This window comes from Protopterus annectens, chromosome 11.part0, assembly GCF_019279795.1.
Source record: "Protopterus annectens isolate FY-2018-M chromosome 11.part0, PAN1.0, whole genome shotgun sequence".
In the NCBI taxonomy this organism is placed as follows: domain Eukaryota; kingdom Metazoa; phylum Chordata; order Ceratodontiformes; family Protopteridae; genus Protopterus; species Protopterus annectens.
In genome coordinates, this window is record NC_056745.1 from 2,369,162 (window position 1) to 2,387,060 (window position 17,899).

At 41.6% G+C, this 17,899-nt stretch overlaps 1 protein-coding gene across 2 annotated transcripts in view; it reads left to right on the forward strand.

The window, feature by feature from the left end:
* The window catches only part of SPATA20 (spermatogenesis associated 20), a 2,234,575-nt gene that overhangs the window by 864,679 nt on the left and 1,351,997 nt on the right, over positions 1-17,899 (forward strand). For both annotated transcript variants that reach the window (XM_044087351.1, XM_044087352.1), the window contains exon 10: positions 3,556-3,768. In XM_044087351.1, the coding sequence (XP_043943286.1) occupies positions 3,556-3,768 (213 nt within the window). The remainder of the gene's footprint in view (positions 1-3,555; positions 3,769-17,899) is intronic.

A 17,899-nucleotide genomic window follows, 5' to 3' on the forward strand; every position in this document is an offset into this window, starting at 1 on the left:
GCACATTTGCATCTCTGCAAGGACCACCCAATCAACCATCTAATGGAGCAGTGATTTAACCTGACAGAGGTCACAGACCAGATCACCTCTCAGAGGATGAGCACATTCATTCTTCCTTGCCTGCACCATCAATCACCAGAGAAACAGAAAACCCACCAGCGCTGGTACTGAAACTGTATTCTTGTAGGCGTGGTCAGGGTTTTATGTGAAGACTCCCCTTTATGAGGTACAATTACAAGAAATGTGAAAAAGGTAAAAAAACATGCAGGCAGTTTCAATAAGGCCCATACCTCCTCCAGAGCTAGGGATGTATAATTTTAGTATAAACTATTTTTTATATATCATATGATGAGCATAAAGAATGTTTTTCTTGTCAAGCTGATTCAGTGTTGTTTGGAGCTGGTAAACCAACACTGAAGCCATAAGTTAGAATAGGAAGATCAAATTAGTTTATAGCTTGGAATTTATTTCAAGATTTCAAAGCAGTTTTCAGTGTTAGCTTCAGTCTTCTGAAATATTTCATAGTAACCTTTGTTCTCACTTCATGTTTTATTAACGACCCTTCATCTTTTCCCAAATATTTGTATACCCTCTTTTGGTCAAGTCCCTTTATATCACTTCCCTGTCCCAGGTTGATGTTTTCTGTGTGCCACAGGTTTCCTTTTATAAATGTGGCTTTTTGCACATTTATCTAGACCAAAGGTCATCCTTATATTGTTGAGAAAATTGTAACCATTTGTAGTTCTTTCACATCTTTATTTGAACTAAATTTAAGTTGCTGTTGTTGTGTCTTTCGGCTTTTCCCGATTAGGGGTCGCCACAGCGGAACTCCGGTCTGCTAATGATTGGTAGTTGATTTTTACGTGCCGAGTTACCAGCCCTGACGCACAACCTTCAACGAAGGTACGCCCATTCACGCATGTCTCCACGCAGAAGATGCTCACTGGACAGCGTCTTATTGTGAGGTGACAATGCTACCGCAGCACCACCACGGGTTTGGAACTAAATTTAAGTCATTCACAAAAAGTAGATGAAACATCTTTAAGCAAGGTTGGTTTATAGGTGTTGAGCTATAATCATAGCCTAATTTATTAAGTAAACAGCTTAATGAGTTAAGGGCAAGACAGAAAAGCAGTAGAGACAAAGAATCACCTTGGAAATACCCCACTTTAATTTTTTATCCCTAGCATTTGCTCTTTGTCATGGCTTAGATGCAAAGTGCTTTGCTACTTTTTCGTTGTCAGTGCATTATTTTTGATCTTTGTATAGTGTGTCTAGTCTTCTGTACAAATTCCATTATCCATGAACGTGGGATGCTGTTGGAACACTTTTTTGTAATCTATCCTTTCGCATTGTAAACAATGTAGTGCTGCTTCAAACCCTGAGAAATCTGAGATTGTCATAATACATCACCTGAATAAAGAACTGGTTAACAGGCAAAACTTGAGTTGGGACTTCAAGATTCACTCTTGACTGACTTAAAAAAAAAATTTCTGTGTGATTTATTTAAAGCTGCTTGATTCTGTTCCTTGGCAAATATGTTGATCTCTCAGAGGTCTAAGATTATCAAATCATGAAACAAGATATTCAAAACAATACACTCCTTACCTGAGAAAGCTGGTTGAAACAATGCTATTTAGTTCGCAAGTGTTAATAAATCTGTTTGTATTAAATTTTGACATCAGAAGTTAAAAAATTATGTGCTAAGTAAGGGTTCCCTCTAAGACCTCCGTGCACCTTTATCCTCATTAAAATTTTTTGCTTCCGTTTGGTCCCTTCATAAATGAAACATGGTTAACCAGAATGAATGAATTCAGAAGAAATAGGTGTAGAGGTTAAGTGGATTCAAAGGGAATGAGTACAAAGATGAATCTATGAAACTGGGCACTTTCTTTTCCTTATACCAAATTCTGAAGAGAATACATACATAAATTCTCAGCATTTTTTTACATACCTGAGCTCGCTGTGGGAAGTTTACATAGATCGCTGAGGTTCTAGTTGTAACCTACTTGGGGCACATGAAGTGATTCACTGAAAATGAAGAGCGTCTTCACTATAGTGAACTGCCAGAATGCTTTTGAGTTCTTTAAATTTGGTTTGAACAGATACTTGCAAACAGAAAGTTACCTTTTTTGTCTTTCTTTGTCTTCATTCCCTATTTACCATTAGCCCCATCACAGCTTGTTGACCCAATTGTTCCTGTTCACTGAGGTAAGGGGTAACCAGAAGGGATCATCATTCAGACAGCCATTTGGGGTTGTTTGTGATTTTTTTCTTATAAAGTCCTGTGTGGGGATGGGGATGTGCAGTCGACTAACCACAAAGGATGTCACCTCACTTTTGCAAGGACAGTTTCTGTCATACAGCCCTGCCCCACTGCCGTGATGCATAGGAGGTGGTTTCCTTTATTCCACCAGAGAAATCATACCTACACACACTGTCCAGAATACACACAACTCTCCCCACCCCTTGGGAGAAGCAAGAGGGCTATGTCCCTTCATTTCTTCCCCTCCCTGCCTGGTTCATTGCCTGGGTCACAGTTGGGGCTGCGCCACAAAACCAGTCTGCAGAAGATTGCAAATGTGGTAAAGATCAGACATAAAATGATCTCTCTGATCTCTTGTTGAGAATTTCCGGTATATAATAATGTTATGTTATCTTATATTAATGCATATGACTATCATTAGGAGAAGCCTGCCACATTTGTTGACATATGAACGCTGCTTTATACTGCCAGATTGTACAGTAGCTTTCATGAGTGAATACATTTAAATATTACTTTATGATTTAGTGATGAAACATTTACTGTAGTTAAAGCAATTTTGTTGGCGTTACTTGACTGCACACAACAAAATGGATATATGTTCAAAATAAAGCTAACTTGTTAATGCCTCTCAGAAATCTCATATAATAAATATATTTTCATTGTTCTGTCACTCTTATGTTAAACTTTTTCATTTACATATCTGTTAACATTTTGCTTAAAAAAATTGTCCTTTTTACACTTTTACTCAGAAATGTATGCTTCATCCCCTGTACTGGCAAGCCTTCTCTCTTTTCCCTGCCCTATAATAGTGTAAAAGAATATGCAGGTCTTTTGTAATTATTTAATTCATCCATCCATCCACCCACAACCTCTTTATCCCTTTTTTACACATGGAGTCGGGGTGTCACTTTAACAGTGCAAATCTAGAGCCAAGACTTACACTGCCTGTTGGCTAGCCCTTCCACTGTTGTCTTCCATACCACTCACACGCACACTCACAATTATGGCCAATTTTGAGAGTCCGGTCTGCCAACTGCATGTCTTTGGAATGCAGGAGGAAACTGGAGCACGGAGGAAATCCACGCAAACACAGGGGGAGGACATGCAGACTCTGCACATGAAGGCACTCCAGCTGAGAATCAAACCAGAGAACCTCTTGCTGTGAGGCAACAGCGCTATCCATTGTGCCACTATGACACCTACCATAATTGTTTTTATATTTTTCAGGAAATAATCTGTGATCTTAACATTCTGAATTATTTCTGACTGTATATCTTTTAATCCCATAGGAGGGTGGTTTCTATAGTGCTGAAGATGCAGACTCCCTTCCAACAGCAAAGGCAGAGGAGAAGAAAGAAGGGGCATTTTGTGTGTGGACGTCTCAGGAAATCCTTCAGTTGCTTCCTGACCCTGTTCCTGGAGCAACTAATGGTGCTACTATGGGCGACATTTTTATCCATTACTATGGAGTAAAGGAAAAGGGGAATGTGAATCCTGCTCAGGTAAGAAGCAGAATAACCTTCTTGATGTCTTGATGGATTATTTTCTTGGAAAAACTATCAGTAGATTGTAATTTGCAGAAGTGATTTACATCTTGCAGTAAAAACAGATGCAGCATGCAGGGCTTCAATGAAAAATACGACTTGTGGTTTAGTAGTATCAAATCAGACTATCACCTTCTTTTAACAATTTTGTAATTACTGCCACTCGTTTTAAAATTAGCTGCTACCCTTTTGTTTTCTGCAATTTAGTTATTTGGGAACCTGAAAAAGCTCAATGATAATGCTTACTATAGGCACGCTGTATCAGGAGCACTTTCCTGCCATTTGAAACTCTATTTAGTGGTCTTAGCAATGAAAGCTAGCTTCTCTAATAGCTTGCATATTAAATTCAGTATTTCTGTCTTATCGGTGGTATTTTCAAGTCATTAAGACTCAAGGTTAACTACAGCCAGTAGTAAAATATTTTGGGAATAAAATATGCACTTGGAAAGCCATCTGTGCAATTCATTGTATGACTCATGTAAGCACTTGCTGAATGTCCAAAGAACAAAGTGGCATGAAATAATGGTACCTTCCCTCTTGGAACAGTCAGTTCCCTTTTAAACAGGGGAAAGTATACCATCACAAAGTGGTCGTGAATTTCTTACAACCACAAATATGCAAATGAAACTGATGGGAGTTCAATCAAGAAGTCTAACTTTTTTAGTACAGTCTTAATAAAGGGACCATTTGCATTTTATTTTTAAGTACATACAATTGGAAAATAAAAAGCAAAGAGAGTTCCACAGACCACCAGGCTAAAACAGACATTCTTTATTGTAAATGTTAGTGCTTTCAGGATAAACCCTTCTTCAGACATATAACATAATAATACAATCTTAATATTTAAAAAACTATTGACCAGTCAGCATACAAAAACAATTAAACATAAGGTCTACGCCTTCTGAGAATGGGCTTTAAAGGCACCACACCATTAAGTCCTGAATGCCTACTAGCTCCTAGCTCTGTTATCCAGCTAGCTTCACAATACCTCAGTATAGCTGATAACATCCCCCCCCCTGTGGGATTACTTCTAACTTTGTTGCAGGGCCATAAAACTAAAATAATGTCCCTGATTCTTAACAACATGTTGAAAAAGTGCATTACATGTGTCCTTTTAGGCAGATTGCAGAAAGATGTCATAAAATTCTGTCCTTAAACTTGCAATTAGTCTTGCCTACATAAAACGATGAACAACATGCACACTTAGCCACATAAACTTGACACCTTAGGCCTATAAATCCTCTTGGTGGTGGGATGGATAAAATCAGAATCTCTACTGGTAAATTTACAGGCTTTGCATCGTCGACAAGGGTGGGTACCTAACCTTCCAGCATAATTCATATCCACACTCATCTTATCACAAAGGTCTTTTCAAATTCCTATTCCTTTTAAAAACAATATTCGGAAGATCACCCACCAACCCCTTCAAGGAATCGTCAGACTGCAGGATTTTCCAATTTCCTTGTATAATATCTTGCACCCATCTGGCATCACTGCTATAAGTGATATACAAGTTAACTCTACTTTTATGCCTGTTCGTATTGGTCCGATTAGAACTTGAAGCGCCAATGCTATTCCATGATGGATGCTGTAGTCTATTTTCTGTCTGTTTTAAAGAATACCAAGGTGCTGCTGCTGATTCTCTAGACTGCATGACAGTATAGACCTCCTTATCCACCTCAGTGTGTTTATAACCTCTAGATACTAATCTGGAGGTAAAATCTGTCATCTCATCCAGAAAAAAATGGTTATTTGTGCATAATCTTGACAGCCTAAGTGCCTGCCCTTTAATGATGTTCTGAAAAACAAAACCCAGGTGCATGCTACTCTTGGCCAATAGGCCGTTCTTCCAGAACACTTTTCTAAAAACTCTTGTTGAAAAGCCCATCCATATTACGTTTAATCTTAACATCTAAAAAGTCAATCTCACTGTATCGTGAGCATGCTGAACTTAATGGTGTGATGCCTTTAAAGCTCCTTCTCAGAAGGCGTAAACCTTATGTTTAATTGTTTTATTGTTTTTGTATGCTGATTGGTCAATAGTTTAACTATTAAGATTGTATTATTGTGTTGTACATCTGAAGAAGGGTTTATCCTGAAAGCACGTCTGTTTTAGCCTGCTGGTCTGTGGAACTCTCCTTGTTTTTTTATACTACTTTTTGTTGCATCAGACCTTTGGTTTCCTTCATCTTTGGATCTTTGTTCTCACAATTGGATAATAATGTGACTGATTCAGAAAGGTTGCTATGAAGTGTGCAAGCAGTGGGCACGTTGTGGTAACCATGTCTGATTCATAGACAGCACTGTCATGGTGCTGCAATACAAATACAAGCAGCACCATGATGGTCTGTCTCTGTGACTATGCTAGAAGCTAGTGAGGCATTCCGAGGGAATGGTTAGAGAGTGTATTGTCTTTTATGTTGCCAATTATACTTTTCTTTGTAGAGAGAAATCATTAACAAGTTTTTGGATAGTATCAATAAAATGAGAATTGAAGGCTTGGGCAGTTTCTTGAGGGTCTTTGTCAGGAGATGGGGAGGGGTTGTGTTGAGTACCAGGATATAGGAGAGAGGAAACAGAATTCCAGAACAATTTGGGGTTATTTTGTTGGGTAGTGACTTTAGTGGAGAAATAGCTTTTTTATCATTGATGACTTACTTTTTGGCATTGTTACAGAGTTGTTTATATCTGAGTTCAAGTTGTGGGGTTCTGTTTCTATGCCATTCCTTCCAGGCTTTATCCCTGGAAGGAAGTAACTGTTTAGTTTGTTTAGTTAGCCATGGGGCATAGTTAGGCTTTACTCTTTTGGTATGTGTGGGGGCAAGACTGTCTAGAATATCTAAACAGACTTTATTTTAGTAGTTGACTGCTTCATCCAGTGGGAGAAATTTGGTGGGCGACAGGTTGTGGGTTTTTAGAGACTCTAAGAATAGTTGTTCATTGAAATGGGTGAGATTTCTAGTTGTTCTTAGACAATGCAGTTTGTCTATTTGAAGTTGGGTTCTATGGATATAGGCAGGAAGATGGTCACTAAAGGTATTGGGTAGGGTCCCTTCTTTGGTGAATTTTTGAGGGTGTGAGACGAGTATCCAGTCTAGAGTTGATTCTATTTGTTTTTTTTTTTACCTTATGAGTGGGTTTAGAGATGAGTTGAGTAAACCTATGCAAGTTAATACTATTTACTGGGGAGTCAGAGATGAGAGTTTGCCAATTTATATTTGTGTCACCAAGAATAATGGTTTCATTTGCTGTATTGAGGGTGGTCCAGGATAGAAGATCTTCCAGAGCAGGTATGTTTTGACCTGGGGGAATATAGAGTACAGCAGTACATACTTGTTTTCTGTTATTGATGTGAAGGTTATCTAGCAATAATTCCATATTTCCAAATGTTGGTATAGGTGTATCATATGGTGTAGCAGCTATTGTCATGGTAGATTAGTGCAGCACCTCCACCTTTTTTATGTAGCCAGTCATTTATTATATCCTGGAGGGATTATTTCAGTGTTAGCAATATGTGGTTTTAGCCAGGTCTCTGTGACTGCTACAATATCTGGGGAGTAGTAAGAGAGCCAGGTATGGAATTTGTTGGTTTTGTTACAGATACTGCATACATTAATTTTAGAGTAGCAGAGGTTCTTGGCTCCAGAAGAAAAGTTCTGGGCAGAATAGTTGATTGGTCCGGGGTTGGGGTGAATGTCACCACATAGAGAATGGGTCTGGTAGTAACATGTAATTATGGAGGGATGTTGAGTAATGAAGAGAGGCCTATGGTGTGGGGTTTTAAATTCATTCTTGATGTCTTGATGGATTATTTTCTTGGAAAAACTATCAGTAGATTGTAATTTGCAGAAGTGATTTACATCTTGAAGTAAAAACAGATGCAGCATGCAGGGCTTCAATGAAAAATACGACTTGTGGTTTAGTAGTATCAAATCAGACTATCACCTTCTTTTAACAATTTTGTAATTACTGCCACTCGTTTTAAAATTAGCTGCTACCCTTTTGTTTTCTGTAATTTAGTTATTTGGGAACCTGAAAAGGTCCGGGGTTGGGGTGAATGTCACCACATAGAGAATGGGTCTGGTAGTAACATGTAATTATGGAGGGATGTTGAGTAATGAAGAGAGGCCTATGGTGTGGGGTTTTAAATTCATTTTAGTTTGATTATGATGACAAAGGATCTAATCTTAGTAAGATGCCAAGTGTGGAAGTTGAATAAAGAGGGTGAGATGTCAGAGTAACTTGGTATTAGTGTGTAGGCACTGGCTTCTGAGGGTATTTTCAGGCCTACCGATTTTCATATTAAACCGACGACTTCGTTTTAAGCCAAAATGCCGAATTCCTCAGGCCTAAAGTTCACAATATGCCTAGAAAACCAACGACCAAAGTGCATTCTCAGGCCCACATGTCTCAAAAACAAATGATTAGAATGGTTGAAGACCTTATTACCTTAACCTTCCCCCTCTAAGAGACCTAGAACTGATTTTCCTTCTGATTCTTCTGATCAGGAATCTGATGTCTCTGTTCCTTCTGACTACCAGGACTTACCCTTATCTACCTATGAGGATTCTGATGCAGAGGATTCCATTCCTTCTGCTTCCCCTCCAGAAGATTTTTCTTTTGGTGAAACCTTGCATACTCTTAGGGAGCACTTCCGCTGGGAAAGCCAGGACTATTCTCATTCCAAAAAGAGACTTAGGGAATTTTTAAACCTGCCTCAGCACAGACCTCTAGCTATATCCATCCTGTTCTAGAGATTGTAGATGATGTTTTCTTGGAATCCAGCCTTACCCTGGATACTTTGCCTCCAGCTCCCTGGAAACCTGACAGGTACTATAGAGTACCTGTCTCTCACAAATTCCTATTCAAGAATCCTACTGCAGATCCAGAGACCATTTCCCAAGGATCAAAAGGCATTAAGGCTACTACTGCCAAAAAATCCTACCCCTTCTGACAGGGATTCTAGGGCTTTAGACAATAGGGTAAGAAGGTATACACCTCTGCTACTCTTGCCATTAGGGCTTTAAATTGCCAGTTTCATATGTTAAAGTACCAGCAGCATATTATGGTACAACTTAAACAGAAAATGATGTTGATTCCTGACTGTGTAGAACACAACGATTTACAAGATTACAAGAGTTATTGCATTCTGCTGACCAAGTTGGTAAACATACTTTACAGTTTGGTTTTGATGCTTTAGAAGCATCTTGCAGGGCTGCTGTCACTGGGTCTGTACTTAGAAGGTATGCTTGGCTTAAGGAACAAAACTTGTCAGATCATCTAAAAGCAAAATTACTGGATGCATCCTTAAACCAAGAGTGCCTTTTTGGCAATAAAGCAGAAGTCCTCAAAAGAATGGAGGAAAAAGCTAAATCTATGCAAACTGTTAAAGATTTCTTACAAGTGCAGCCACATAGATTCAGTAGGCATTGGCCTTCAAAGAACTGGTCCTTTCCAGGCCCTTCCAGGCCTTCGCAGTCCAAACCCAGGGTCAGCAGACCACCAAGACTTCAGTCTCAGGTTATGCACAGATCTAAGCATTAGGGTGCTCCCACGTCCAAAGCAGGGAGTAGTAGGCCCACCCCCCCATGGTAAAATTGCACAATGACTTATCCTTAACTCTCCAAGCCTTGCTCAACTACTTACACCTTTAGGAGGAAAGCTCGCCCTGCATGCAAAACACTGGAAATACATTACCAAAGACAAATGGGTTTTGAACATTGTTTCCGTAGGATACAGATTCCACTTCACTCACTCCCAACCCTAAGTGGATGGCCAGACCTCCCCTCAAACCAGTGGGTGGTGGCCCAAAAACAAGTGCTCTCTCTCCTCAGCATCAAGGCTATTCAGCCTGTCCCAGCAGAACAAAGGGGACAAGGCTTTTATTCAAGACTGTTCCTGGTTCCCAGAAAAGAAAACTCCTGGCGTCCTATCCTGGATCTGTCTGATGTTCTTCGTGTTTCACTGTTGCAGTCATTACATTTGGGTAATCTGCTGGCAGGTTGCCCTCAGTCAGCCTGAATTCCAAAGTCTTGGGTCCTGTGTCGGTTGCTGTCTTCGCTTCCATGGTGTTCGGTCGTCAGGGGTATAAAACATGCAGCCAACGCCATTTTCTTCAGTCTTTCTTGCTGCTCGGTGCCCAAAGCAGAAGCATTTCGCAAGTGCCGGTCAGCCGACTACTGAAATATTCACGTTTGAGTTTCAGAACCGAAGTCTTCAATAAAGCTAAGTACCCCATTGGGGAAACTTTTTTCTTGCTTTTTACCAATGTCAGAAAAAGTTAATAATTGTATTACTTGTGGGAAGCAAATACCTCATAAGGATTTCCATTTATATTGTATTCCTTGCCTAGGCCCTGATCACAAGGTGCCTGGCTGTCGGTTTTGTGCTAGATTTAACCAATGCACTATTAAGTGTCGGTATATTTTTGTGTCTAAGTATTTTGGAAACAAATTTAACTACCCAGAGATGTCGTTGGATAGCAATCCGACTACTGGAGTACATAAAAAACGCAAAGAAAAGGACAGAGAAAGGCAGTCGCGATCCAAAACCAATGACAAAGCTTCTCCTAAGCCAGTCGCCGGTTCGCCAGTACTCATTGAGGTGCTTTTGCAGCCCCTGATACCGCTACCTTCGAGTCGCAGGCCTCTACTGACACCCATGTGGAGTCCGGCATGCCGCAAGATACTCAAGGTATTGGACCGACGGATGCATCTCCCTCAGATGGGTCTGGAGCCGCTGAGCAGGCACCGGCTTCTGAGGGTGTATTCAGACCTCAACATTTTTATATCAAACCGACGAAAGCTGCAAAACCAAAGGCAAAGACACCTTCTAAAACTAAAAAACTGACACCTGAGCCACATGCACAGGCCTCTATGCCTAAAAAACAGATTATCAAAATGGCTGAAGACCTTATTACCTTGATCAGGGGTACCCATCCCCCACCAGATAAGAGGCCTAGGCAAGACAGTGACTATGAATCTTCAGATCAGGTTTCTATTTCTTCTGATTCCTCTTCTGATCAGGAATTATCTTTACCTCCCTATGAGGATTCTGATGCTGAGGAGTTTATTCTGTCTGCATCTCCTTCTGAGGATTATTCATTTGGAGAAACCTTGCATACTTTGAGGGAGCATTTTCACTGGGAGAGTTAAGACTTCTCAGAATCAAAAAAGAGGCTCAGGGATTTCCTCCTCCTCCCTCAGCACAAGCCTTTAGCCATTTCCCCTATGTTAGACATTGTGGATGATGTTTTTTCAGAGTCAAGCCTGACCCCTGACTCTTTACCTCCAGCTCCCAGTAAGCCTGACAGGTATTACAGGGTCCCTGACTCTCATAAATTTTTATTTAGAAACCCTGCTGCTGATCCTGAAACTATTTCACAGGGTCCAAAGGGAGTTAAGGCCTCAACAGCAAAAAACCCTACCCCCTCCAACAGAGATTCAAGGGCGCTGGACAGATGGGGAAAAAAAGGTTTATACATCTGCAACCTTGGCAATCAGGGCCTTAAACTGCCAATTTCATATGCTTAAGTACCAACAACGTGTTATGGGATTGCTGAAACAGAAACTGATGTTGATTTAAAATGTGCAGAAAATAAGGAATTGCAGGAATTATTGCATGCAGCTGAACAAGTTGGAAAGCATACTTTGCAATGTGGTTTTGATTCTTTAGAGGCCTCCTGCAGGGCCGCAGTTACTGGATCTGTGATTAGGAGGCATGCCTGGTTAAAGGAACAAAATTTGCCTGATCATGTTGAAGCTAAATTGCTAGATGCACCTTTACAGCATGATTCTCTGTTTGGTATTAAGGCAGATTTTCTGTTTGGTATTAAGGCAGAAGAGGTTTTAAAGAAAATGGAAGAAAAAGCTAAGTCTATGTAAACTGTTAAAGATTTCTTACAAGTGCAGCCACCTAGATTCAGTAGACACTGGCGTACAAAAAATTGGTTCTTTCCTGTGTCAGACATAGCTCAAAGGGGCAAATCCAGACACTCTAAGGGTTCCAGGTACCAGGCTCAAGACTCATACAGGTCAAAGCAATGGGGCGCATCCACCTCCAAATCTGGAGGAGATAAAGCACAAACCTACAGAAAGCAATCCCAATGACTTCCCTCTGCCTACACCAAACACTTATCTTTTGGCAGCACCCATAGGGGGAAAATTAGCACTTTTTGCTCAAAACTGGCAGTTAATAACCCAGGACAAGTGGGTGCTGAACATCGTATCACAGGGATACAAATTCCATTTCCACACACTGTCAATTACAAATGGTTGGCCAGACCTGCCAAAAAACCAATGGGCAGAGGCTCAGAAACAGGTTACGTCCCTCATGGATATGGGGGCCATTCAGACAGTACCAGAACAGGAAAAAGGACAAGGTTTTTACTCACGACTGTTCTTGGTACACAGAAAGGATAAGGCCTGGCGGCCAGTACTGGATTTATCGATTTTGAACACATACCTGGACATTCCAAAATTCAAAATGCTCACTTTGCAACAGCTTCTGCCCATGCTGGGCATGAATGCTTGGCTGGTAACTTTAGACTTAAGAGGCATACCTGCATGTCCCAATAAGACAGTTGTGCAGAAGATACCTCAGATTCAAGGCTGGCTTAATGCATTACCAATTCTCTGCACTGCCCTTTGGCTTATCTACTGCACCCAAGGTCTTTACAAAGTGCCTGGTACCAGTAATTGCATTTTACAAACAAAGAAGTATTAAAATATATCCTTACTTGGACGACTGTCTCATTCAAGCAGAGAACAAGGACACTCTTTTACGACACCTGGCATTTGTGAAAAGGCTTCTAGCATGCCTAGGATACACAATAAACGAAAAGAAATCACAACTGGTACCCTCTCAAAAGATAACATTCCTGGGTGCAAGCTTGCATACAGCTGCCCAGGTGGCTTACCTCACGCCAGACAAACAAAGGCAACTGACTACTTACTTCAAACTGATGGCAACAAAAACCCAGTCTTCTGCAAGACAAATTCTGCAGGCTCTGGGCTTCATGGCATCCTGCATCCTACGTATTCCATATGCAAGACTGCATGTGAGGAAACCTTAATGGTACCTAAAAAGTTTATGGAGTCAACGTTCACACAGTCTGGAAACGGTGATTCCTCTCATCCCCTGCCTGCAACAGGAGTTTCTATGGTGGGCAAAAGCCTGTCACCAAAACATAGGACGGCCCTTCGCTCTACCCCCTGCCAGCCAAACCTTATCAACAGACACATCAGATTATGCCTGAGGGGCCCACATGGCAGAAAGATGCATTCAGGGCATATGGGCACCAAATCAAATGCATCTACTTATCAACTAGAAAGAGATGGTAGCTGTTCAAAATGCCCTAACAGACTTCAAGGACTTACTTCATCCAGGGCAACTACTGATAAAGACAGACAACACCACAGTCATGTGGTATATAAACAAGCAAGGGGGCACACACTCATACCCCCTTTGCAGATTAGCCATGGCACTGTGGGACACAGCTTTGACCTACCAAATAAGTCTTCAAGCTCAGTTCCTGCCAGGAAAACAGAACACTCTGGTAGATGACTTAAGCAGAAACCTTATGGATCCTCACGAGTGGAAACTAAATCCGCAAGTGTTCAGCATGATAACAGAGAACTGGGGGAGCCCAGACATAGATCTATTTGCCTCTCCTCAAAATTATCAGTTGAAAAGATTCTGCACAAGGACTTATCACAGACAAGCATGGAAAGTGGACGCCCTATCCTTCAGTTTACGCCTTTCCTCCTCTACCTCTTCTACCCAAGGTCCTCCTAAAAGTCAGACAAGAGAAGCCAAAGATGATATTAATTGCCCCGGACTGGCCCCGCCAGTACTGGTACCCAATTCTAAGGAAATTGTCTCAATACCCAGCTTGGACCTTCCCTCAAAGACCACAACTACTGTCCCAACAAAACAATCAGATCCTGCACAATCAACTACAGACTCTGAAACTGGTGGCATGGCTAATCATGTAAACATACGAACGACACCTCTCAGTAAAGCTGTGATGGATGTTATTTTGGAAGCCAGAAGGCCTAGTACTAGAAAATCTTATGCTGACAAATGGAAGAGATTCTGTGCTTGGAATCAAGCACAAGGAACTGATACAGCAGAACCACATATTCCTCAGATATTACAATACTTAACTGAGATGCTTGACAAAGGCCTATCTTTTTCATCAATCAAAATCCATGCCTCTGCCATTTCGGCTCATTAAAATACAGAGCCACCAATCTTTTCTCATCCTTTACTAAAGCAGTATCTTAGAGGAGCCAAAAACCTAAGGCCTCCTAGAAGATCACCATTATCTGCATGGGGACCTCAATTATGTGTTGGAAAAACTCACCCTGCCTCCATTTGAACCAGCCGCTACCGCTAATATAAAGTTCTTATCATGGAAGACAGCTCTGCTACTAGCAATTACTTCAGCAAGAAGAGTTTCAGAGCTACAGGCCCTTATGGCTGTAGAGCCTTTTATCATATTTTACCCAGACAGGGTGTCTCTGAGAAGAAATCCTACTTTTATGCCTAAGGTGGTTTCCAGTGTGGCTCTTAACCAAACAATTCATCTGCCAACTTTTTATCCAAATCCGCAAAACAAAGGAGAGAGAATTCTGCATTCCTTGGACATACACAGACAGCCAAGATTCTACTTGAGCAGGACTAAAGCTCTAAGAAAAACTGAGCAATTACTAGTGTCATATGCTCAGGATCAGAAGGAAAGGCTATTTCAAAGCAGACAATTTCAAAGTGGATAAGCCACTGCATCCGTTTCTGCTACTTGCACCATGGTAAACCTGTGCCCAAGGGCATTAGGTCTCATTCCACCAGAACTGCAGCTACTTCAGTAGCCTTTCTCAGAGGAGTACCAACCAAAGACATTCTAGAGGCTGCTACTTGGAGTTCTCTTCACACCTTTACAAAACATTACCATTTGCGCCTCTATTCTAAGTCCAGGGCAGGCTTTGCCACTGCAGTGCTGCAGGGCCTTATAGCCTCACCCAATGCTGTTGAGCTCCAGCCTCCCAACCGTAGCTTTGGGATTCTACCCAAATGTAATGACTGCAACAGTGAAACACGAAGAACATAGTACAGTTGTCTACACTTACCATAAATGTAGATGTTCGAGTGTATTCACTGTTGTAGTCCAGGTTACCCTCCCGTCATTCTACAGTTTATCTTTCCTTCCTATCTTCTACAACCTATGTGGTGTATTTGCTTGTAGATGAAGGTAAAGTTTATACTGATGCATGTATATATATATATATATATATATATATATATATATATATATATATATATATATATAAATGTTTATAATTTTGCTACCTTTTTGGGGGCACCTGACATCGGGGGCAAGAAAAATTAAAGAAAATTGTGTCGGTTGCATGTTTTATACTCCTGACGACCTGATGTCATGGAAGAGAAGACAGCAACCGACGCAGGACCCAAGACTTTGGAATTCAGGCCGACTGAGGGCAACCTGCCAGCAGATTATTCAAATGTAATGACTGCAACAGTGAATACACTCGAACATCTACATTTATGGTAAGTGTACACAACTGTACTTTCTCAACTCCTTTCTGGTGGTTCCAAAATTCAAAATGCTAACGCTCCAACAGCTGCTTCCTATGCTAGCCAAGGATGCCTGGCTGACAACCCTAGACTTAAAAGAAGCTTACCTGCATATCCCAATCGGGCAATCTTGCAAGAAATACCTACGCTTCAGGGCAGGCTCCATGCACTATAAGTTCTCTGCACTTATCTTTGGCTTATCTACTGCGCCCAGGGTATTCACAAAGTGCTTAGCTCTAGCCATTGCATTTTGCAGGCAGAGAAATGTTCAGATTTACCCATACTTAGACGATTGCCTGATTCAGGTGGAAAGTCAGGACTTGCTATTACAGCACCTGGCATTTGTAAAGAGACTTCTAACTTCACTGGGGTACACTATCAAAGAGAAGAAATCACACCTAGTACCCTGCCAACAGATTGTATTCCTGGGAGCAAGCTTGAACACAACTTCCCAGATGGCATTCCTCATTCCAGAGAAACAAATTTATGTGACAACTTACTTCAACCTACCGGCCACAAAAACCCAGCTATCTGCAAGGAAAATACTGCAAGCTCTGGGGTTCATGGCCTCTTGCATTCTGTTAATTCCATATGCAAGACTGCATATGAGGAAACTTCAATGGTATCTAAAAAGTCTATGGTGTCAACATTCTCTGGACTTAGAAACAATTCCTATTATTCCTAGTCTATGGTTCGAGTTCCTTTGGTAGGCAGAGGCCTGTAACCACAACAAGGGGCTCCCTTTCACTCTATCTCATGCCGCCGAAACCCTAACAGATGCATCAGACTATGCATGGGGTGCTCACATGGCAGGGCAGTCCATTCAGGCAAATGGAACCCAAAGCAGCTGCACCTGCATATCAGTCAAAAAGAAATGTTAGCTGTACAGAATGCTCTGAAAGCCTTCAAAGACCTTATTCTTCCAGGACAACTATTGGTAAAGACAGACAACATCACAGTTATGTGGTACATAAACAAGCAGGGGGAACCCATTCCTACTCACTCTGCAGACGAGCCATGGCTCTGTGGAACACAGCCTTGAGCAACCAAGTGCACTTACAAGCTCAATTCCTGCTAGGCAAACTAAATTTACTGGCAGACGACTTAAGCAGAAATCTCATGGACCCACACAAATGGAAACTGGAACCCAAAATATTCAAGCTCTTGAGGAACAAATGGGGGGACTCCAGAGGTAGACCTGCTTGTGTCCTCTCAGAACTACCAATTGAACAAATACTGCACCAGAACTCCCCACAGTCAAGCTTGGAAAGTGGATGCCCTGTCTTTTACCTGGGAAAGCCTCTCGGTCTATGCCTTCACCCTCTGCCTCTCCTCTTGAAGGTTGTACTAAAGATCAAACAGGGCAAGCCAAGGGCAATTCTGATTGCACCAGACTGGCCATGCCAGCACTGGTCTCCTCTTTTGTGCAGTCTGACAGTGCTACAACCATGGCATCTGCCTCAGACCCCTTCCCTGCTGTCCCAGCAGGTGGGCCAGATTCTGCACCCTCAGCTTCAAATCCTGAACCTTGCAGCCTGGCTAATCTCCTGAGCTCAACTCTAGCAACCCTCAGTAAGCAGGTGCTGGATGTCATTCTTGAAGCAAGGAGGCCTAGTACTAGAAAATCCTGTTCAGAAAAGTGGAAAATATACTGTTCCTGGAGCCAGTCTCATGGGATGGGCACAATGGTGCTCATCTTACCTCATATACTAGATTACTTAACAGAAATGCTCCACAAGGGAATTTCCTTCTCCAATTAAAATTCATGCCTCAGCCATCTCAGCTCATTATAATACTGAGGCACCCCTCTTCTCTCATTCTCTGGTAAAGTAATTCCTTAGAAGGGCAAACAATTTAAGACCCCCCAGGAGAGCTCCCACTCCAACCTGTTGCCTTAACTTTGTATTGGAAAAACTTACTCTTCCCCCCCTTTGAACCGGCTGCTACAACAGAGTTGAAATTCCTCTCTTGGAAAACTGCTTTACTTTTAGCCATCACTTCAGCAAGAAGAGTGTCTGAACTGCAGACCCTTATGACAGTGGAACCCTTCATTATCTTCCATGCGGACAGGGTTTCCCTCAGGACTAACCCATCTTTTATGCCCAAGGTGGTGTCTAGTGTGGCCTTAAACCAATCCATTCATTTGCCTACTTTTTTTGCCCTAATCCTCAGAATAAGGGGGAAAGGATACTACATTCTCTGGACGTGCACAGACAACGTAGATTCTATTTGGACAGGACTAAGCCTTACAGAAAATCTGACCAGCTACTAGTCAGCTTTGCTGCAGGGGCAGAGTGGAAGTTCATTTCAAATCAAACCATTTCCAAATGGATAGCACACTGCATCCATTTCTGCTACAAGCACCATGGCAAAACTACCCCACAGGGGATAAGAACACATTCCACTAGAGCTGCATCTACCTTTACTGCATTTCTCAGAGGAGTCCCTACCCAGGGACATCCTGGAAGCTGCAACCTGGAGCTCTGTACATACT